The 22,373-nt window shown below is 32.9% G+C and overlaps 4 protein-coding genes across 6 annotated transcripts; all 4 read right to left on the bottom strand.

Moving 5' to 3' along the window:
- Window positions 1-9,232: 9,232 nt before the first annotated feature.
- LOC135146336 (uncharacterized) lies at window positions 9,233-15,579 on the bottom strand. The gene is made up of 5 exons (XM_064078538.1): window positions 15,464-15,579; window positions 15,335-15,416; window positions 10,151-10,235; window positions 9,974-10,102; window positions 9,233-9,490 (listed from the first exon to the last, which is right to left on the bottom strand). The coding sequence occupies exons 1-5, from the start codon at window positions 15,529-15,531 to the stop codon at window positions 9,237-9,239; spliced, it is 618 nt and encodes a 205-aa protein (XP_063934608.1). The 5' UTR covers window positions 15,532-15,579; the 3' UTR covers window positions 9,233-9,236.
- A 98-nt stretch (window positions 15,580-15,677) lies between these two features.
- Window positions 15,678-17,801, bottom strand: LOC135146242 (uncharacterized). Its single transcript, XM_064078436.1, has 2 exons — window positions 17,774-17,801; window positions 15,678-17,719 (listed from the first exon to the last, which is right to left on the bottom strand). The coding sequence occupies exons 1-2, from the start codon at window positions 17,786-17,788 to the stop codon at window positions 15,755-15,757; spliced, it is 1,980 nt and encodes a 659-aa protein (XP_063934506.1). The 5' UTR covers window positions 17,789-17,801; the 3' UTR covers window positions 15,678-15,754.
- A 1,332-nt stretch (window positions 17,802-19,133) lies between these two features.
- Window positions 19,134-20,167, bottom strand: LOC135146149 (uncharacterized). Its single transcript, XM_064078335.1, has 3 exons — window positions 19,931-20,167; window positions 19,440-19,882; window positions 19,134-19,388 (listed from the first exon to the last, which is right to left on the bottom strand). Exons 1-3 carry the CDS (start codon window positions 20,008-20,010, stop codon window positions 19,231-19,233), a joined length of 681 nt encoding a protein of 226 aa, XP_063934405.1. The 5' UTR covers window positions 20,011-20,167; the 3' UTR covers window positions 19,134-19,230.
- Window positions 20,168-20,197: 30 nt separating this feature from the next.
- On the bottom strand, window positions 20,198-22,339 carry LOC135145952 (uncharacterized). 3 transcript variants are annotated; one of them, XM_064078110.1, is made up of 8 exons: window positions 22,234-22,339; window positions 22,013-22,187; window positions 21,643-21,769; window positions 21,408-21,584; window positions 21,055-21,356; window positions 20,659-21,008; window positions 20,389-20,607; window positions 20,198-20,340 (listed from the first exon to the last, which is right to left on the bottom strand). In XM_064078110.1, the coding sequence occupies exons 5-8, from the start codon at window positions 21,210-21,212 to the stop codon at window positions 20,210-20,212; spliced, it is 858 nt and encodes a 285-aa protein (XP_063934180.1). In that variant the 5' UTR covers window positions 21,213-21,356; window positions 21,408-21,584; window positions 21,643-21,769; window positions 22,013-22,187; window positions 22,234-22,339; the 3' UTR covers window positions 20,198-20,209. The 3 variants fall into 3 exon arrangements, with proteins under 3 accessions (XP_063934180.1, XP_063934255.1, XP_063934313.1); XM_064078185.1 differs by having other exon boundaries at window positions 22,061-22,187; XM_064078243.1 differs by lacking the exons at window positions 20,198-20,340; window positions 20,389-20,607; window positions 20,659-21,008 and having other exon boundaries at window positions 21,154-21,356; window positions 22,061-22,187.
- Between the last annotated feature and the right edge of the window lie 34 nt (window positions 22,340-22,373).

The raw sequence follows: 22,373 nt of genomic DNA, 5'->3' as shown, positions 1-22,373 counted from the left end.
CTTAGTAACTGTTAATTAAGTTTATAATTAAGTATAAAATATTAGAACCCGTTGTATACACTTCAGTTCATATTTTTGGAGTGTTGTAGATATATTTTATCAACGCCATCTGGTAACTTTATTTTTAAAATAAAATGTGAGAAATGGTGTTTTAATCCCTGCAGCCTTCATGCATCCAGCACGAACGTAAAAAGAATGCAACATAGACTGCAGTGACGTCAGTGATGTAATCTTTAAATCTGCGTTCCTTGAAAGTTTATTTTTTTCGACCGAGATCAACATATTATGTATTACAGATTACAAATTTTTGAACTTGTTAAAAAACATTTTTTTTTTAATTTAATCTACTTAATTTTATAAGATAAAAAAAGTAATTCCTAACAGACATGGATAATTACCAATTTTCGTTATCAAAATTTGAGTGTTAATGAGGTTAACTATACGGATATCGAAACCATGTGGTTCATACGTCTGGTAAAATATTAGATAATAAAATAATCACTATATATGGCCAACAAATTATGTAACAGGTTCTCTTATTTACAATATTTAAGTTGTGACGCTGTGAGCATGTGAGAGGAAATAGTGGCTACATTTATTTCTAAAGTTTTACACATTTTTATCTTTGTGTTTGCTTTCGTATGTTTGTGGGTGTTTTATTTTGATAAAATTCATGTATTACACGGTTTAGTCAGCTTTTGTGTTTCTAATTTCAACTTTGTTTATAAACTACGCTGATCAACGCTGAGTTTGGCTCTTTAACAAAACACTGAAAATTAATCTTATTGAATTTCAATTGTTTACGAAATGCGTAAATATAGATTATACACAAATGTCTATTAAAAAATATTTATTGTAGTCGCTGAAGGCTGACACAAAAATACGTAATTATTAATTATAAATAAAGTGGAATCGTGAATCATTGAATTGGATATCTGATTATAAATTAAAATTAGTTAATGAAAATACGAGTCAAATTTTGTAATTTTCAGTCGGTTATGAATACAAAAACAACCAAAAAAAACTGCGTTCTGTAAAGCTTTCTTTAAAACAATTCATTTTGAAACTGTAGATACAGTCCTTTGACAAATTCATTGCAATACAGTATGTTTTATACCTACTATAAAGTAAAGAATTTGATGTTTCCGAAATGAACGAAACATCAACCTTTATACCAAAATTTCAGAAAAAGATTTGTTCAGTTTTAACTGAAGTTCTCAAACCTCAAAATCTCAGTTTTTTTTTTAATAATAATTAGTTTAATTTAAAATGTCCGGGTTTTTTTTAGGTATGTACATATGTTATAGGTTTTTCCACACTGCAGAAAAGCAAATAATTTTTCAGTGTAATTTTGCAGAAAACTTTGCCCTTGGTAAACGCAAAAATTATATAGTGTAGTAGAAGTATTTTAACATGTTTATCCAAAGTGATCAAATTTGCAAATTTCAATTGTCAGTTCTTTAGTATTTTTAAAATGACAAATCCCATATTTTAAAACATACTCACTTATAACCTATAAGCTATAAGTAAGCTTTCTTTTACTATCACATTTGTTAATAACTCAAAAAAATGTGTAACGTCATTTAGAAAAAAACTTTCCTGGCAACTGATTAAAAATCAAGGAGGATTCATAAACTACAAGTGTAGGGGTATATTATTTTATAAAATTTAAATAAAATCTATTATACAAAATTTTAAGGTAACGTGATCAAAGTGATTAGATAAAAATTGTTTAGCATTTTAGCACCTACATGATATTCATAACATACTGTTACGATGTATGGGTGTTTAAAATCGGCGTGGGTAAAACTCAACAATTTATTTCTCAATAACTCAAACTTGTTCGACTGATTATACAACGATTATTTACAAAATAATTCCGGTGCAACTTGACTGGACTCTGTCTTCGACTTGGTTCGTTAACTAAATAATCGTTCCCGACGGTGGCTTCTACTTAAATTCATACGTTTCTCTGGATGGATCGCTAACGATACTTCAGCCGCCCGGCTGCCGTAACCGATGATGAGTCACCCATCATCGCCGCACATACTAGAAAACCCATAGGCGTCGTACCGGGGCGGTGTATGGGTTTATTTCGTAACAATACATACATATGATATACTTATAAAATTTGACGACAATCAATCCGGTAGTTTCGAAGATGATATGTCTATTTAAAATGGACACACACGGTAAACAGACAAACGGGACCGAGAGATCTGTTGTGTCAAACTCTAAGGATCATGAAACATTAAAAAAATATGAAACTAGGCCATCAATCGGGACCTATTACAATACTTCTAGCTTGTAAGTTAATAAATTAACATGACAATAATAACTCCTTCAAGGGGATGAATATATAAATTTTAGTCATTAGTCCTTACCCTGCAATGTTGTCATTTTGTCAAAATTTCAGATTATTGGTTTTGTGATTTCTAAAGTAGATGTAAAAGTGTTTTGGATCTTTCTCAGTCACCGACAGACATAAAAAATTACGAATTAATAGATTATTGTATAGAAGCCTGTTATTTTGAAGGTTTTGAAAAGGATTTACTGATTAAAATTTTAGAATACGACATTCTCAGAATCAGAATAAAATTTCATAACAATTTTTCAAGTTTTGGAGATTTCTTATTTTAATATATAAAAGTGTTTGTCCTGACTGACAGACTGACTGATTAAACGCAGAGCTTAAACTACTTAAGCTAGAAATATGAAATTTGGACAGTAGGTTCTTTTTGTGTTATAAGCACTCACTAAGGAAGTTTTTTTGGAAATTCTGCTCCTAAAAGGGTAAAATAAAATTGATTGAATTGAAAATTTGTGTGGAGTCCTGTGAGTTTTTAAGTTAGAAGGGTTCACAGAATAGGGGGCGGACCTAGAGCCAGGGTGACCGGGATGAAAAATTGAAAAATGATGTGTCTTAATTGCGAAATCCACGCAAGCGACGCTGCGGACAACAGCCCTTTTAGTCTAATATATCTAATCAATTCTAGGGGCCCCGAAACGTCGAGAAAACATGAAATTAACCAAATAGGATCTATTACAATACTTTCCTAGTTCGCACTAAAGTAAAAACGGTACAAAAGGAATTTTTTCTGCAAACATATATCTGTATGTGATATCGTTCTCCCGTTTTTCGTAAAGATTCTAAATCTACAGAAATACATAGGATGTTCACTTAAAACAGCAAAATTTTTGTCTGTAGCGTTTAAATGGAACACTTGTATATTTGAAATTATTGTAAATTGTTGTTCTAAATGTGATTTTTTAAATTTCTGCTCTAGTTACCCATGACGCTTACGTCAACAGTGAAATTGGTCACTAGACCAGAAATTAAAAATCAGCTGGTACTATTTAATTACTTAAAAAAAATTATAATGAATGCGTTATCATATACCATCAGACTCGTGGGACATCCTGAATAGGAACGTGTGATTAATGCAAAAAAACTAATTTTGCTGCCTTTTTAAATCATTAAAATTCAGATTTACTACAATAAAACAGACTTACAGTGTACACATAATTAATAAAAACATTTTTATTCCTGGATCGTTTAGATAATTATATTCTAAAAAGATATTTATACCATCAAAGTAAAAAAAATTAGGTACAACAATTTTTTCGAGATTATCTATCAAATAAAAATCTGTACAGATGCCAGACAAACAGATAGATAAACAGACAGACAGACATTCGGAAACGGTAAAAATTAAAGGTATTGAAGAATGAATAGCTAAACTATTGTACAAATCAAATTATTGAAAAAAAAATTGGTCGAAGGTTATTTCGACAGCATTGCCCTCGCCCCTGAAATACGGTAAAACAAATCCAGCTTTTTCGATAAATGATAAAATTTGATTATGCGAATTTGATTTTTTTTATGAGAATCCTTATAAGTTTAAAATAAAGATATGTATGTAACGTTAAAATAAATGTAAAGAAGCGTGCTGGACGTACGTTCTAAATGAGCTTTCCCTTAACAAAATTTTGTGATGACGTCATCAACATTTTTACAAAGACATATATATCACTTTGGATAGGTGCAGTACTGCAGTGTAATACTAATGATAACAGTATTGTACTCCCAAATTTTCAGGAAAACGGAGTGAGCCGTTTCTGATTTACCCTGTATAAAAAATGTAAAAACTTTCAAAGCAATGATAAATCACAAGAAAAAACTCATCATGTTTTGCACATTTTGGATAGGATTTACTCGGCCAAATTTTGAGATGAGTTTTATCAGTTAAATTTTTTGGGAGGGGATAAACGAATAAATTTTGCTTAACGATTTACTATAACTACGATATGCTTAAAATATTTTCCAGATTTCAAAGCATTCGGTTTTGCAGTTTCAAAGTTATATTGCAAAATATTGTTAATCACTTTTTCCAAAAAATTCTGGATGTCTAGGATAAAAATTTTGGAGATGACGTCATCCCATTGCTGGTGGGGATGTTTAGCCAAATTTTAGTAAGTATTTAACCATCTACATGACATGCCTAATATAAATACAAAATTTTACAACTATCGGCTCAGTACTTTCGGAGATTATCTGTTTAATAAAAGTCGGGACAGACAGACAGACAGACAGAGAAACGACAGTCGAGAAAACGGAAAAGTAAGTAAAATAATACAACACGTGGGAAATCTTTAATTAAAATAAAATTTGCCAACAATTGGTCCAGTAGTTTCGGAGATTAATTGTCTAATAAAAATGGATACAGACACCAGACAGACAGACGGAAGCGGGAGATTACTTTTTTCGTAGTCTAGAGGTCATGACACGTCGAGAAAATATGAAAGTGGCAATTCGGCCGATGGACTCGATTACTATACTTCCTTAGCTTACGGTCGGAAAGTAAAAATAAGTATAAAATCACGTTTTATAGAATTCACGTTTTACAAAGTCTGATATTACATTCGCGATTCCATCCTTTTTAGCAACCTTTAATAGTTTTAAAAATGTTCTATAACAATTTTTTGTTCTCCTACTACTCATTTAAGTTTCTCTTTGTAACTTCTACCCTCACATAAAAAAGTTAAGTTTTAAAATAAATTATAAGGGAATTTTAACTTTTTTATTTATCCAGAGAAATTGATGAAACTGAAGATAACGGTGTAACTATTTAATAATGAATATTACAGAATTCTAAATGTAATTGATGCCAAAAAAATAATTTGACTGTTGGTGTAATATTTAAATCAGTCTTAAAAAATACAGGGTTTCTATGAATGATTACAGGGTCGAAGTAGGTCATGGATACGTGCCGCCTCTCAGATTTGGACTTTACTAAATGCACAAGGACGCATAACACAGACCACACGCATCTGTAACTGTGTTGAAAATGTTCACCATTTTGTTCAAGATACTTGTTCAGTCCCTTTTTCATTTCAAAAATGTTCTGTAATCCTTTCGTCAATACCCATTATTCAATTTCATGTTGCAACAGGAACTCCTGACTGCTGAAGAAATCTTGTCAAAGATGTTTACGGATTCTGCTCACGTTGTCTCAAATCATCAACAACTTCCTCAGATACTCCAGGTCTTCCAGGAGACTTATCTGTGTTGACACTGCCAGTTCGAACAAATCTGTTGATTACATTTCTAATGTGAGCTGCTAACGATGTTTCTTGAATTATTAAATTACGGTATTTGGCCAGATATTCTTGCTTACAAGCCGTTACAGAAAACACACACTCTTCGTTTACGAATGTCTCATTGCGATAATAAGAATAACAATGATCGTTCGTAGAATACCCGGAAAGTGGGAGGCGTGGGTTTGAATCCTACAGTGACTTTTTTACTTTTCATTTTTATTTTTCCTTATTTTTTTCCTATAAGTCAAAATAAAGCTATGTAAACTGTAAACTATAGGTAAAGAGGTATTAAATTTTTGGGAAAATAGGATGAATCGCTACCGCTAAACCATGACTGTGCTTATAGAGATTCGTATTATCTCTCTAGAGAACAAGACGGATTAAACAATAAAAATATAATAATAATAAACAAAACCAAGGTAAATTTATAAAACACAAATATTTTATAAAATTAAATGGTCCAGTAGTCTCGGGGATTATCTCGATCAGACGACAGACAGACAGTCGGCAACGGAGACCTATTTTTTCGTACTCTTGGACTCATAAAACGCCGAGAAAACATGAAAGTAACCAGTCGCTAGATGAACTCGATTTCTTTTCCACTTATGCTTCGGAACTAAGAATGTAAAAAAAAACTGTGTTAAACAAGGAAAGCTGCTGGAAAAAATAAAAAAACTTGTTTACACTATTCGTTTTCAAGTAGTATTTTGATTTGAATTCTTGCTCCATTATCACATCTGCAAAATCTTAAAACTGCTTGTCATAAACTCTCAATCTCAGCGTCATTTAAATGTATTCGTTACTGATGCGAAGTTAGTCCAGTCAAATTAGCGATCAACCTCGGAATGAGAGGTAATAAGCTGAATTTTCGTATATACCTTCATTTTAGCGTTCTAAAAGTTGTCTCAAAAGTCTCATAAAATCTCGTGTCTGCGTCGTAAGTTATTCAAGGTCAAAGGTGAAGAAAAACAGTTTTTTGCGATTATCTCGGTTTCTATTGCTCCAATTATGTTAACATCTATTATCGTAATTGTAGAGCATAAAATTTGGGACAAATTTTATTTGAAACATTTTTTCATGCGCTCAATCGTTTTTGAGATAGAGGGCAGTGAGCGCCCAGCGCTCATCCATACGTACTGTAATGCAATCAACCGTGAATATCTGTGAATACTACCTTTAATATGAATAATTTGTATTATTTATCAGTTAATACATTGCATTTAATAACATTTTACATATTTTCAATACATTCATTTAATGATAATGATACTTACCTACTTTGTGGAATTAAAAACTCTTTAAATGAAACACTTATTGTATGTATGTATATCTTAATTTATTGAAAGTAGATTTTAAGTAGAAAAATAACTAAGTACTTTATCTTTCAAATGTGTAACTTTTTATATATTAGATAATATATTAAACTTGTTATATTATTATATATCTAAAAGTTATATTAATTTTTTCAAAGTAAAAATTTAAGGAAGTAAAACGAGTTAATATATTTTAATTTTATCTTTGTTCAGTACCTGTACATTTCTTACGATTGAAATTGAATTGCAGTGAAAATCTAGAAATCTTTAATAATTTAAAGAACAAAAGTATTAATTTTCTTCTTCTTCACCGTCATCTTCTGGACGTTTGGGAATTTCTGTTTCATCGTCATCATCCTCGGTGCCCTGAATCGTTGTTTCCAGACCTTCCAGTTATAATCACGATAGAAAAATAAGTATTTAAAACCTTACACATTTTAAAGATATATGTAAATAAATTGAGATATACAATAAATATTTCATTAAATGCGTTTTTAATTACACAAAGTAGGTAAGTATTATTCAGTGAATATGTTGAAAATATGTAAAATGTTTAAATACAATGTATTAATTGATAAATAATATAAATTTTTCAAAATTCAAGGTAGTATTAATAGATATTCACGGTTGATTGCATTACAGTAAGTATGGATGAGCGCTGCGCGCTCACTGCCCTCTATCTCAAAAATGATTGAGCGCATGAAAAAATATGTCAAATAAAATTTGTCCCAAATTTTGTGCTCTACAATTATGATAATAGATGTTAATATCACTGGAGCAATAGAAACCGAGATAATCGCAAAAAACTATTTTTCTTCATCTTTGACCTTGAATAACTTACGACGCAGACACGAGATTTTATGAGACTTTTGACACAACTTTTAAAACGCCAAAATTAAGGTGTATACAAAAATTCAGCTTATTATCTCTCATTCCGAGATTGATCCCTTTTTTATCCTAAAATGACTGGACTAAGTGTGAAAAATACATCTAAACATTTCATTTCTTTTTTAAAACTCCATACAGAAAATTATTCTAACTAATAAATATTAATATTAAAGGCCTTCTACCCTAAAATTTTAAGTACGTTTTATTAAAAATTGTAAATACGTTTATCTGTTGAATTTACTTCAGTCTGTCTACTAAAAACCCGACGCTGGAACCACGGTAATGTTTGCTAAAAGATCCACAGACCAAAATATTCAAGATTTTTGCTTTCCTTTTTGCTGGTTTCGTTTAATATGTAATTAAGTTAATTTAGCGCAAATATATGTACAATTTCACTTGTACGGATAACTTTGCTGACACACCTGGTATTTTCAGACAAGAAAAATGTCATTACAAGCAATGTAGATTTATTGACATAAATATCTGACAAACATGTATCGCAAGAGATACACAGAATTTTTTTATGAAGAATTATTCAATCGAAATATTTTGACATATGTTTATGTTTGCTTTGTGAAATGTGAACGTAATTTCAAGTTACACGAAAATATCAATAAATATTTAAATAACGGCTGGTGTATGTTTAGAAATGCACACATATAAATAAAATAAACTATAGGAAGTCGGCGACGTATGAATACTTCCCTCCCAATCATTCTCTTTTTAATAGTGGAAGTTGTCGACCCGTGAAAAAAAATGAAATAACGGTTAAGAAAAATTTCCCGATTATTTATCTGTCATCATTTACGTAACAAAGTTACGCATAGTGTTACATTTTTATATTTCTGAGAATATGCTTATAAAAATAAACAGTAATAAAAAGTAAGATTTTTTTCATATTTCATACCAGTTTAATGTCATCCTTATGATGAAAAATTTCCTGTGCAAAAGTCGTAAACGTTTTCCGAAAAAAATCAAATAATTACCAATTAAACGTGCTGAAAACTGCTTCAGACTAATCATGATAAATGAGGGCATAAATTGATTTCACTGGTTTTCAGTCTGACGTCACTAACGTGTATGATATGCAACTGAAAACGTATTTATAGAGCTGATATGTGTACAAGAGAGTATGTTAATTTTAGATACAGATTGGCCATGTTTCCGTGCTAAATCGTCATTGGTCAAGTTAATTTTCAATTATTTGGCCAGACATTTTCAAGGCGATAACGGCATTTCGTCGTAGATATGACAGTCAATAAATGGCTTCTGAAATTCGGATAAAAAACTTCCAGTTGGTGGTGATTAGGTACATTACGACCCATAAAACTCACCCGTAAGAAACAGAACTACCGATAATTCGCACTCAGTTTTAATACTTTAAATAAATAAATACTGCGAGTTTTGTGCGTGCGAAATAAAGCACAATAAAAGCTACGAACATTTATTCTTTTTTTTTAATTTCTTCACGCAACATCTGCAATCGCAAGTCGCCTCGGCGATCTCATGTTTCTTCTTTTCTTCACCGTCGACAACAGGATTATCATTTTCTCCACTTTGGGGGTTACGAAGTGCCTCAGCTCCTCTCTTCAAATTCCGCTTTAAAATCTCGTACGCCGTTCTTCCAAAATTGTACTGATAATTTGTTAATGGTATGTAATTCCAACTCGGACGAATATAGCCAAAAACTACAAATCAAGAAACGACCGTGTTATAAAAGTTTTTCGCAACGTTATAAAAAGTCCGTCGGCTCGACTTGAAAACGTTATTAGGCCATCTGAAATACCCAACTGCATGTATAAATAGAAGCTCGGCTTTAATAAAATCCCCACATTATAACAGTATTACCAAGAACAAAATGTGCTTTTTCACTAGACCAGACTCCAAGACGACGTTGATGTTTCAGCACCACCTAACGATTTACAATTTCCTCGTAAAACAACAAACTGCTTTTTTGACACCTACAGCCCGCCATATTTCGTGGAAAATTAAAAACGCCAAAATATCGTATAAATCAGAGAAAATTCCTGCAAAGACATGCCTCGGGCATACACCTCACACGGTGACGTTCATATATCTTCTAGTGAAATAGTTAGTGATGGTTTGAGCTGGAGTTGGGCCAAACCCAAACCGTGGCAAATTTGGGGACTTTATCGTTCCAAAAATATTACCTTTCCTAGTTCCCGGCAATGGAGGAGAGATTTTCGACCGAGATTCAGGTTCGTATAGCTTCTGGCTGTACTCGAGGAGCTGATTCTCGAAAGAGCTTTCGATGGGCTCTCCGGTAAATTTTGCTACCACTAAAAAGGTATGGTCAAATTTGTGGTTTTAATTTGTGGAGGACTTACTGTCTTTGCAGTAGGATATTTGGTAAGTGCTAATCATCCGTTTGAGGTTAGTTTTCTTTATTCGGCGTAGCATATCCTCATCCTCCTAAAAATTATGATTATTTAATAAATTATGTTATTGAAAAAATACAAAAATACTAAAAAAACGTGTTACGGAACTTTCAAATTTATTTATTTTCTTCTATGAAATGGGCTCAAATTTGTATAATATTGTTTTGTAGCATTCTTACACCCATAAGAGTGAAAACATGTTTACCATATAAAGATTTAATCCACCCAAACTTTTTGAAAAACGCAAAAAAATTTAAACTAAGAATTTTTATTATAGGTATTTTATTGAACTGATGGATTTTCAAGTTTGGTTGACGTATTTTTTGGAAACAGTTTAATATTAAGTGTTTACTTAATTCCAATATATTCCAATATTCATCGAACAAATTTAAAAAAATATTCCAAAATTATTTGCACAGAAATTTCCGCGCCTCTGAAACTTAATTACTTAAAGAAGTCGAAACGTTGTATAAATGAATTTAATTTTTTGTTGTAACAACCCACATAAGTGTAGGTGATTTAACTAAAGAATTGTTTGTGAAATTTTCTTAATAAAATTTTGAGATGACGTCATCAGTTTTTGAGAAGGGGATAAACGAATACATTTTGGTTAACGATGTACCATGCTTACGATGACATAAGAAAGTTTCAAAGTTAAATTATTTATTTAAGTTAATTTTATTTATTTTTTAAATATGAATGTATAGGGTAAAATCTCAACACGGATTCATAAACCACAAGTGCAGAAGTATGTTACTTTATAAAATTTAATAACATGTACTATTGTAAATTTTCGAGACAACGTTATCCCGTTGTTGCTGGGGTGATCAAACAAATTTCAGACGACATATAAAATTTGATAACAAGCGGTTCAGTAGTTTCATTTTTAAATTTTTTGTGATACTATCAAATGAAGAAAATTATGGATAAATTATTGTGAATAAAAAAGGTACAAGCATTAAGTAGTGAATTAGTATTTGCTAAGATAAGATAGATTTTGGCAAATGACATACTCTCTAAGAAAATAGTGGGTGGGTGGGGGTGGGTCTAATACCAGCTAAGGTTAGACTAATTTTGGCAAATGACACTCTCTAAGAAAATAGAGGGCGGGTGGGCGGGGCTAGTACTTGCTAAGATCAGACTGAATAATATTAAAAGTAGTCACTAGAATGAAGAGCGGGTGGGTGGGCGGGGCCATTGCTTGCTCCTAAGTAGAGTCCGGATTTATATGCACAAAGTTTTCCCGAAGTTTTTTACATTTTTACAAAATATGCACTGTTTTCAAAGTGCTTTCTGCAATTTTTAACGTGATACAAAATGTATTTAGACTGATCCTAACAAGATAAATAAGATATTTATGGAATATTTAAATTGCTACTTTTTTACTTTTAGTTAGTTCCCACTCCCATTCTATAGAAGAATATAGATATAATTAACCCCGCCCGCCCACCCTCCTCCATTTCACTGATTAATTTTATCTGCTCTGAATGAAAGGTGGACCTTATACTGAACAGAAATAAAATTGGTCGTTAGAATGTGAAAAGGCCAGTTGGGCGAGGCTAGTACTTGCGAAGCTAAGTCTGATTTTGGCAAATGACATACCCTTTAGGAAAATAGAAGGTGGGTAGGCGGGGCTAGTACCTGCTAAGGTAAGACTGATGGAAAAAAAAAAAATTTGTTGACGAATAATTAGACCACAACTTCTTTATGTATCCATATACCTAATTTCAGTTTTCGCACATTCTAGCGATCCTGTATAAGAATTGACCTGACCTGAACTGACCTGACCTGATCTGATATGATCTGAGATTCTTTCGTATTCTATATATGGTCAAATATATAAGTAGGTACAAGAAAAATTCAAATTTTGAAACCCCATGTCTTGCTCATTTGGGCGCAAGCCTTTATTAAATTATTCGATGATAATGAGATAAACCACTTTTGATTTAATCAATAAAATGAAATACATACTCCATTTATTTATTTTTCAGACACCCTATATAAACTTAAAAAAAAAGTCTGCATGGAAGAACACTTTAAATATTTTTTTCCAAAAATTATTTTTATTTTGTTTATTAAATTTTTGAAATTAACGTCATATCTTCAAAATAAATCTAAAATTTTACAACAATCTATCCTATAGTTTCCGAGAATAATTGTTTAGTGAATCCGCCAACAGGAGACACAGAAACATACGACAGATAAACAGGAAAATATGAAATTAGACATTGGTTAAATGGATAAAAAATTGGTCGGAGAATACTTCGACAGAACTTCCCTCACCCATAAAACACAGCTTGTCAAATCCAGTTCTTTTGAAAAATTAAAAGATTTGATTTTGCAAATTTTATTGTTTTTTATGGCAACCATTATAAACTAAAATAAAAATACTAATGTTTGAGTAAACGTAAATAAAATAAATTCACGCATTCATTAATTTTTTTGAGACAGACTGTATAAGCAAATCCAAAAAATATGAACGGGTTGATAACTCACAATTATAGATTTTATAGATATAGATATTTTGAACATTTTAGACTTATTCGGTAAAATTTTGAGCTGACGTCATCAATTTTTTGGAGAGGATAAGCAAATATATTTTGATTAAAAATTTATCATGCTTATTATAACTTTAAAATATCTACAAGATTTCAGAGCATTCGGTTTCCAGATTCAAAATTAAATTGCAAAATGTTGTTTTAGAATTTTGATTTTTTTTTTTTGGACGTTTTGGGTAAAAATTCAACACAGGTAGGACTATGTTATTTTATACAATTTAAAACCCATAGTAATGTACAATCTTGAAGTGACCTCATCACATTATTGGTGGGAGTAATTAGACACATTTTGGTTAGCGTTTTACTATCTACATGATATTCCCAATACAAATACAAAATTTGACAACAATCGGCCCAGTACTTTCGGAGATGTGTCTAGTAAAAATTCGGGCCGGCAGACAGACGGATGGACGGACAGACAGACGAACAGACAGACAGACAAACGGAAATTCTATTTCTTCGTACTCTAGGAGGCATGAAAGGTCGTGAAAATGTAAAAGTAGAGAGTCGACCGACGTACTCGATTACAATACTTCCTTCGCTTACGTTTGGGAAATAAAATTTGGAAGATTTATATAAGTACATTAATTTACGCACACATTACAAAATATGTATTAAAATTATTTGTTTAAATTACTGTATTAAGTATTGTATATTTTACAATAAAAAATTTTGGAATTAAAAAACATCGAAACTTCCTAAACAAACATTTTAAGCTAAAACTTCAATTTTTATAAATCTTGTAAATGGTTAACGCGTTTTTTTATGTACATATTTTACATTATAAAATTACAAAAAATATATGAACTTATTTCAATTTTCGACATTGTTACTTTCTGAGTGTACGCAAGTACTGTAATAGGGTCCATCCAACGATTAGCTAGTTTCATGTTCTTTCGACGTTTCATAACCCCTTGAGTACGTCTCCCGTTTCCGTCTATCTACCTGTGTGGTGCCTGCAGATTTTTTTACAGCTAATCTCCGAATCTACTAAACAAAATTTGTGTAATCATATCCACCAACAACTTTATGACCTCACCTCAAAATTCTTTACATTAAATATTACTTAAATTTTCTAAAATAATCTACTCGTATATTTGCAGTTTATGAATCCGCCTTAATATTTAATCACAACTATTTTACAGAAGTGTTTGTGCAATATTTGTCGCGTGCGCCTTAATTCGAATCCTGTCGTTGCCGAAATTTATTTTTTCTAAGATATCGAATTTGTTTGAATATTTGACTTCACGTGCGATGAAAGTTCAGTCTAAATAACTTTCGACCAATTTTTTAATGTCAAGATTGTAAAGTACACGAAAAATAAAGCAGTGATTCACGTAGAAGATTATTGAGATAGATGGTGTACTTTTATTAAAAACAAATTATGGATTCTTTATTAAAAAACAAATATATAACAATAAGACTTTAAAAATACAGTGAATAGAACTAATTTTGATTTAATTTTGGCTTCTTTGTCTTTTAATAACACTGAAAAAACTAGAATGTTTTAAATTATTTGAAAATTTTAAACCATTTTCTGACTTTATGTGTTGTTCTGCGATTTGATATTTATTCTAATTCATCTTCCAAATTTGTGAGACAAGAAATTTATACTTTCTTAATGTTGATACAATATATTTAAATACGTATTTTTCATCAGCTTTTTTCAAAAAAAAATAATAAATAAATAAATGTAAAATAAATCTTTATTAATAACTATCTCTTGAGAGAGATTAGGTGAATTTCATTATTTTAAATTTTTGTAAGTTTCAGTGGTCTAAAAAATTATTCTAACAATTGATTTGTCGATACAATAGTTTTGGAAAATATGTAGTGAAAATAAAACAGAAATTATTAATTATTATTAATGCAATTTGTTCAATAAACAATAAAAAAATTACACTATTCAACAAAGGAATAATTTATGAACACGACACTTTGCAACTTGAGTCAAAAACGAGTGCTACAGTTTGTACACAAAAAAAATTGTCACACCTTACAACTATGCCCAAAATTTTGTTCTAATTGCTTTCTCAATCGATGAAAAGTGTTTATCTTGTATTCATTTTCTTTGTGTACCTAATTAATCTGCTTAAAATACACCGCGTGTAAGTGACCATCAAATCAAAGCAATTAAAACTGTTGGTTTTAAAAAGACTATCTTAAGGCTGCTGCGCGAATAAATTCAAAACAAAACGGATTTGTGAGGTGTAATTCGGCGATGGCTCTTTGTTTATTTTAAGTCCAGACAGCTAATTTCACAGAAAACGCACATTGTGTTACAGAGAAATTAGTCATTAAAGCAAGATGAACCTCATAAACGTTCGGGAAAATGAAATTCGGGTTAATACCTCAATTTTAAGAAACATTAAAGCTGAAATGAGTACGTCATTCTGAATAAAGAACTATCACTAATCGCATAGTTTCTAATTTAATAATAATTAAGTGCCTAAAAATACAATTAGTTCCGGTAGTGCGAACAGATTCAGGCTAAATCACGCAGAATTGGTCTAAACTGTAAACATTAGAAATTTGTTAAAGCTCGAACGGAATGGTTAAACAAAAATTGTGGTACCAAAACGCTTTCAGTGGTTTCAGGTTCTATCCAGATGTCTTCGGGGAGTTTAATCGACAAAAATTTTTCCACAGGTTTGCAGCTAAAATGTGAATAAAAATGATGGGAATGAATGTTTTATTCACTCACGAAGGCTCAACTTCTGGTTGGTTCCACCTGTAGTGGTTTCGGTAGGTAGAAATGTAGCACTGAGCCATTTTTACGAATAATTTCGCTGGACCCGAAATAGTTAGAACGAAACGTCATCAATTTACTGTCAAATTTTTAATTAATTAATAATGGGTACAGTCTGATAATTACATTCACTGTATAAAATTAAATTATACTTTTCACTTATCCTAATTGCTCATTCAATGGAGCTGAAATTAATAAATAATTTATTAAACTAGCGTTATGTACAGTTCAAATAACAGTATCAAATTAACCAAATTTTCTCTCTTTTACAAAAAGAATATATTCCACGGGTGCGGAGTTCCTCTTGATGGGGCTAAACGGTTTTTGGTATAACCTTTTCGCCATATATTTCCTTCCATAATTATTTACTGCTTCATATTTCTGGGATGGTCCTTCTTCGACGCCTGACCGCGCTGTAGCTAAAAGTAAATTGCTAAGATCCGCATGATTTTGCAACCCATATCCTTGATCATATCCTTGATTGTCAGCAGTTTCGATTTGATTTTCGGTCACTGGAATCTCTTGGCTGTATCCTGGGTACATTTGATTATCAAAGTCAGTTAAATCGTTGTTCTGATTTTGATACCCCATCATGTTAAAATCGTGTCCCCCATTTTCCAAATTTGTATTCTCAGAAACCGGAATTTCGTAGTCCACAGGAGGACGATACAACTGTGGGTTATGATGGAAGTTTGAAACTGTCATAGTACCATCATGGTTCAAATAAGTTGCCACTCCTCCGTTAACATTTGACAAACTTTGATCCAAAGAGTCGCCTATTGCATCATTGTAGTAGGTTTGGACATTCCTGTAGCCTTGATAACCGTGGGAATCGTATGTGTTCTTGTTTTGATATTGAGGTTGGTGGTGACTAGCAAGACTTTCTTGTCCGATGCTATTTAGGTTGTCGTAGTGTGATTGTTGGTAGTAATTAGGAATAGGATCGACTGGTGCTTGGTTGTACTGATAATTATTATTTTGTTGGAAACTATTCAGATTAGTTTGATCTTGGAGACTCCATGAACCAGAAGCTGGAACAGGAGATTGAGTTGAGAATTGACTAGGAGGATCTATTGGTTTACCATAAACCAAACTGGGTACTGCCGTTGGTTGGACTTTAGGTGAAGAAACTTGCTTGTAGGAATGCTTATTCAACACCGGAGCTGGTACTTCGTGAAGAGCTTGAGGTTTTTGATAATAATCCGATGGTATCTCTTTACTCAAGTGATGATAATTTAGAGGAGCTTGAGTTGACGTTTCCTGCGTCGGTTTTTTGAGAGAACTTTCACCACCTGAAGTTGCAGTGTTCTGACTTTGGTAGCTGCTTTGATAGCTACTTTGATAATTTTGTGGGCGCTGATAATTATGTTTGTACCCTCCAAGACTTTGCACCTGCGTTACAGGGTGCAACGTTGACTTATGTTGGTTGACCCCATACGAACTTGCACTTTGCTGGTAACCAGTAACTTTCGGACTAACATATTTTGATTTCAAACTTTGAAAAAGGCCGCCCACTCTTTGGTGCGGAATGCTATTTCCAGCGGGTGGTTGTGCATAACTAATCACTGAACTTGCTTGAGGTTGTAAAGCAAAATTTTTTCCTGGATTCATCTGTGGGGCTGGCTGAAGCGCCGGACGTTTAAAGTGGTTTTGGTTCATCAACTTGGTCAACCATGCGGTGTTAAGTGCAGCCAGCCTTTGCGGATCGGATTGCAGACGCAGTTCGTACATAGCGGGAACTCTCAACACCTCAACAATTCTTGTACCCGACGCCAATTTGGGGTCTTGTCTAACCACCGGTTTATGCTCCATATCGTTAACAGGTTTGCGCATTTCTGTCTTGTGTCGGATTCTTTTGTCTACCGCACGATGTCTATGAACTTTAGCCACATGAAAATTTTTTTCTTGTACCTCTGGACTCTTTTCGTGCACTTGATACACCGGTGATGGAAGGACTTCTTTAACAGTTTGACTTGGCTGAGAAATTTGATCTGGGTGTATGTGTGGACCGGTGTCATTTTCTTTTTGACCTTTGCGTTCTTGAAATCTGTATACTGGGAAAACTGTTGTGAAGGTGCTATTTTCCGAGTGAATGCCGTAACCTGCGCTAACGTTAACTTGTAGAGAGTCGTCAGTGGTGTTGTTTTGTTCGTTGACAAAACGTTTGACAATTTCGCCATCACAGTCTTTCAACACCAAAAGTAACAAGATCTGAAGAGAAAAGAAAACCTGAGAGTCGGACCGATATGGAATTTACGTACTTACAACTACTTGTTTCATGTTGAACTGTGCACTTCACTAAAACTAGAGCATAAATAAGCGCCATTCTCTAAAAACGCTGTTTTATAAGAGTGTATCTAATTTGTTGTATATAATTAAATCTTGTACTTTCTCGAGTTGATCTTCTTTCCGTTGTGGTTTTCGTCGCACAAAATTTCGGTTTTCCGCAATTAACATATTATCTTGAAAAACGATCGTGAAAGATTACAACGGCAAACAAAATATATATTTTTTTAAACATCACAGCACGTGTGCACTTAAATCTGAAAGTAAAATGAGTGTAATTGACTTTACAGTAACAACAATTATCTCGAGATTTAGCCTAATGTTTTTTTACATTCATTATCATTAGGTTACCTTGAGAATTTAATTCTATTATGTAAGTAAACTATATATTGTATGATTAACGAATTTTAAACAGAAATTCCAATAAGATGATTTATTTGCTCTCCAAAATAAATTTATTCATGTTTCAGTAATGCATTTCATATTTTACAGAATAATTTTTGTACGCATCTATTTACCTACCTTGACCACTAAATATTTAGACCGCAAAACTAGAGAAAGTAACGACAATTTATTATGCGTGCGTTTTGGATAAATTCAATTTTAATTTCATTAACGGAACCAAACTCTTCCCAGATGCTTGAATAATAATAAACGTCGTATTTCAGAATCTTTATTTCATAATTTAATTTTGTAGTTGAACAGCGAGATTTATAGTTAAAGAAAAACGAGAGTAACTCTTTTGTTTACAGTAATGTCGTAACTATCAATTTCGGATCTTACACAGATGTCGGCTCTCTTGTAACCACTCCCTTTTAAATCGCTGGAGGAATCCCGAACTTCCAAGATTATTCTGTGCCCGAAGTGTAGATTTAGTTCTGGAATGCAAGTTCTGGTTCCGTAGGGAATGTCGAGATTTTCGTCCATGGCTAAAGTAACAAAGTCGGCTCGGTTGTCCAAGTAGTCCTTCAAAAGTTATATTTAGTCCAATAGTTTCGAATGCCATCATTAACTAATATACTGACGTGGACAGATGAACGGAAACGGGAAACAGTTTCATATTCCACAGGTTTACAGTTGGAAAATAAAATTGTCTAAACATACCTGAAGAGTTCGTAGATTTTTCCCTTTTATGTCTAAGTATCCACTATCATGTTCGTCATCATTATAGTCGGGGTAATAAGCGGTAAGGGTAACATTTCTAATATTTTTACCCTTACACTCTAAATTAATTTCTATAAAAAAAAGTCAAAAAGTAAAACAATCATAACGTCATAAATCACATCTTACCATTATCAAAAAGAGTATTTATTGATAAAATTAGATTGAACAACACAAAGAGAATCAAATACATTTTATTATCACACATAAACACACAATAGACAAATACATTCACACCCACAATTATCGCACTTCAAGCACATTGCATCATAATTTCACATACACATGTCGCCATATCGTCGTCTTGAGGAAGGTAAAGGCTCAGCATATTGCTGACTGCTTTTAAGTAGACTTAGTCCCATTTTACTTATCGTGTCCTGGTATTCCGATCGCCCTATCAATGGTGTAAACCAGTCTGAAATAGATTGAGGTGCTAAAACAAAAATAAATTTTAAAATAGAAACGAAAATCACTCTCATCCTACTTATGCGACAAGTAACAGGAGGGCAAACATCAATTCTAGGTCTCTGGATCGCATAATGTCTGAAAGCCGTAGGGTCCCTGTAGCCATCCCTCAGCGTTATTGTCGGTCCATCAAACGGAAGTCCTACTCTTGTGTCAATAGCAGCCATCAGTTTTCGATATTGTTTCGATTCGAGACCCTTTTTGTTATAGTCGGCTTGATAGATCGTCATCATTTTGTCATCATAGGTGTCGCAAGGGTGGTCCAGGACTTCCCCTGCCAAAACTGTCATTTCTTTACCAACACACTCGAGTTCCTTATGCAACATTCGTTCTTTTTCCGCCAGCATTTTGTACCTTCCCATTTGAGGTTCGTATCGATGGGCATCGCAGTGACAAAAAGGTTCCACTAGTTTGACTACGTAAAAGTTGGCGGGTTTTGTAATGACTGGGGGTTGAGCTGGTCTAAAATCAAATTCATGCTTTGTGTAACACGATCTGGGTATGACTTACTTGGCGACCAGTGGGACAAAGCTTGGCCATTTGTAGTCCTTCCTATAGTTACTCATAAAAGTTTCCTTATCCACAGCCATGATTGGTTACTGTAATTTTGTACTGTAATTTTAACCAAGTTAGTGTTTGCTGCGCATCAGCATATTCAGAGACGATAATTTAGGCCGAAGAAGACCAAATAAGTATTTAACAAACAAATAACACACAAAATTTTGTGACAACCTTGTCAAAATCGTTACAAAATCCATTTTGGAGTGAGCAAATAGGGACAAATGACGACTAGATTATCCTTTTGGGTAAGGTGTGGTGAATTTTGTCTCTGATTATCATTTGGCCTAATCTGGAAATAGCGTCTTGGTATTCCGTAGCTCCTGCCGTCATTGTACCAAGTGGACCTCGGCAACTTCCGGCTTAAAAAATATCGTTATTTCGTGGTAGAGAAAAGTGAAGAGTCATACCACAATGACCACTCAAGCCTGCACCGCCTTCTTCTCTTGATTTTGCTTCCGATTTGCCACCACCCACTCTGTTGCTAATAACAGCAGGACGAAACGCAACTGATCTCTGGTTAGGTCTGCATGGATCTCCTGGTAGTTTAACGGGGGCAGAACATGGAGGTGCACCAACGACACCAGCTGCTCGTAAGAGTTCGTCGTAGGGTGCATCAGGGTATTCCTCTACAACAAAAACATTATAACAAAAGTCCTTTTTTGTTTGTTGTTAAGTACGCAGTTTGCAATAATCGACTTGATACGTTGTCCTGAGCCTATCTCTATTTATTCTTGAAATTAAGTCATCTGGAGGGGCGTTCTTCAAGCATTCGTATATAAATGGATATTTTTCTTTTAGTTTTACAAGATAGACGTTCGGTTGATTGTAACGACTAGTCTGAGACTCTGGACTAGCACCAGTTTTAACAGGATATATTTTGGGATCCAAAAGGGGACCCATAGGACCCAAACGACTCCATGCTATCTCGGATGTTTCAGGACCTGTTGCCTTGGGTTGTTCAATTTTAGGACATTGGCACTTGCATGCGTGTGCCTGATCTCCTGCTTCAGGAAATTCGGGAGAAATCCTAGAGTTGTATCTTTATAAAACATAATTTTGCAACATAATTTTACTTTATTCCGTATGCTCTGACGTAAGGCCATATGTAATCTTTCCTGTAAGTAGTCTGAAACTGATCAAGTACCATTGCAAATTTTAATAATAAAAAAAAACACGAAAAATAGATATTTATTTCACAAAAATTTTGACACTGGTTGGAGTGTTTTGACATTGCCTGTAACTAAGTTATTTTAGTGTGTTTCGTTTTATGAATTTTCTATTTTTGAGAGTTTTTCGTACATATTTTGTACAATGAAACCACCAAGTTTTCCGATATGACGTGAATATTCACTCACAGAAGGCGTAGCGTAGTCACCTAATATCGTCAAAAATTAGTAAATATGAAACAATATTTTCGAAATATTACCCGTTCCTATTTCTAAGTTGTCTGGACGAATTTTGGGTGCCTGTTTTTCGATTTTGCCCCCATGATAAAGTGCAAGATTCCCGTGGTAGGATTTATACGTTGTTAAACAAATTTCAGCATCATTGGGTAACGCTTTTAGCGTTTCGTGGCCTTTTGATGACTGCTCAAGATCGTTCTCTGGGAATGAAATTTAAAAATTGTAACTACACATTCACAAGTAAGTACAGTAAATTACCAATATCACAATAACTTGTCTGATATTCAGTTACAGTTCCTTTGGTTATTTTATTTCTTCTTATTATGTCTTTGTTAACAGGTTCTTGAAAATAGATGCGTGCAGGTTTTTCAAAATTTTTTTTGAACTGAAAAAGCAATGAAGTTGAAATTACCCACTCTCAGATCTTGTGCTGCAGAATGATTTATGTTTCAGTTGAAGTGTTGTAGATTTAAAGCAATATCAATTGATAAAAAGATTTATGTAACATCAAGTAGAATTGACTTTGAAATATTAGCTATATCGATCTTAAGTTTATTTGACTGTGTTTCGGTATTTAAATAGCACAACTGTGATTAATATTCATTAAGGAACCTTATTTATCGCTTACTGTCTACGCCACTGGTCGAACAGACAATAGAATATTTTAAACTAACACCTTCGTGAAATATTGTTCTACATTTTCATTCGGTGGAACAATATCACCATCTTCCAATGTTAAATATACTCTGTAGCTTTCTGCAATCGGATCCTCAAATTCCTGACGAGAAAACGGTTTGGGCACTCTTAAAAAAAGCTGTGAGGTAAAGGCGCGTTATACTAAAAAATTACCGTTTAAAGGGTTTCTCTACATAATCCTTTTGATAAGAGGTTATCAAATTGTACTTTTTTATATCAAAATTCATAATTTTCTTTAAAAAAATGTATATAAAACTGTCATAATCACAAAATAAAAAGTTTTGAAATGACAT

This window comes from Zophobas morio, unplaced genomic scaffold (assembly GCF_036711695.1).
Source record: "Zophobas morio isolate AGI-343-1 ecotype UQ-CSIRO unplaced genomic scaffold, CSIRO_AGI_Zmor_V1 ptg000002l, whole genome shotgun sequence".
NCBI lineage: Eukaryota > Metazoa > Arthropoda > Insecta > Coleoptera > Tenebrionidae > Zophobas > Zophobas morio.
Note: the sequence above shows the minus strand (reverse complement) of the source record. Positions and strands in the feature narration are given on the sequence as shown.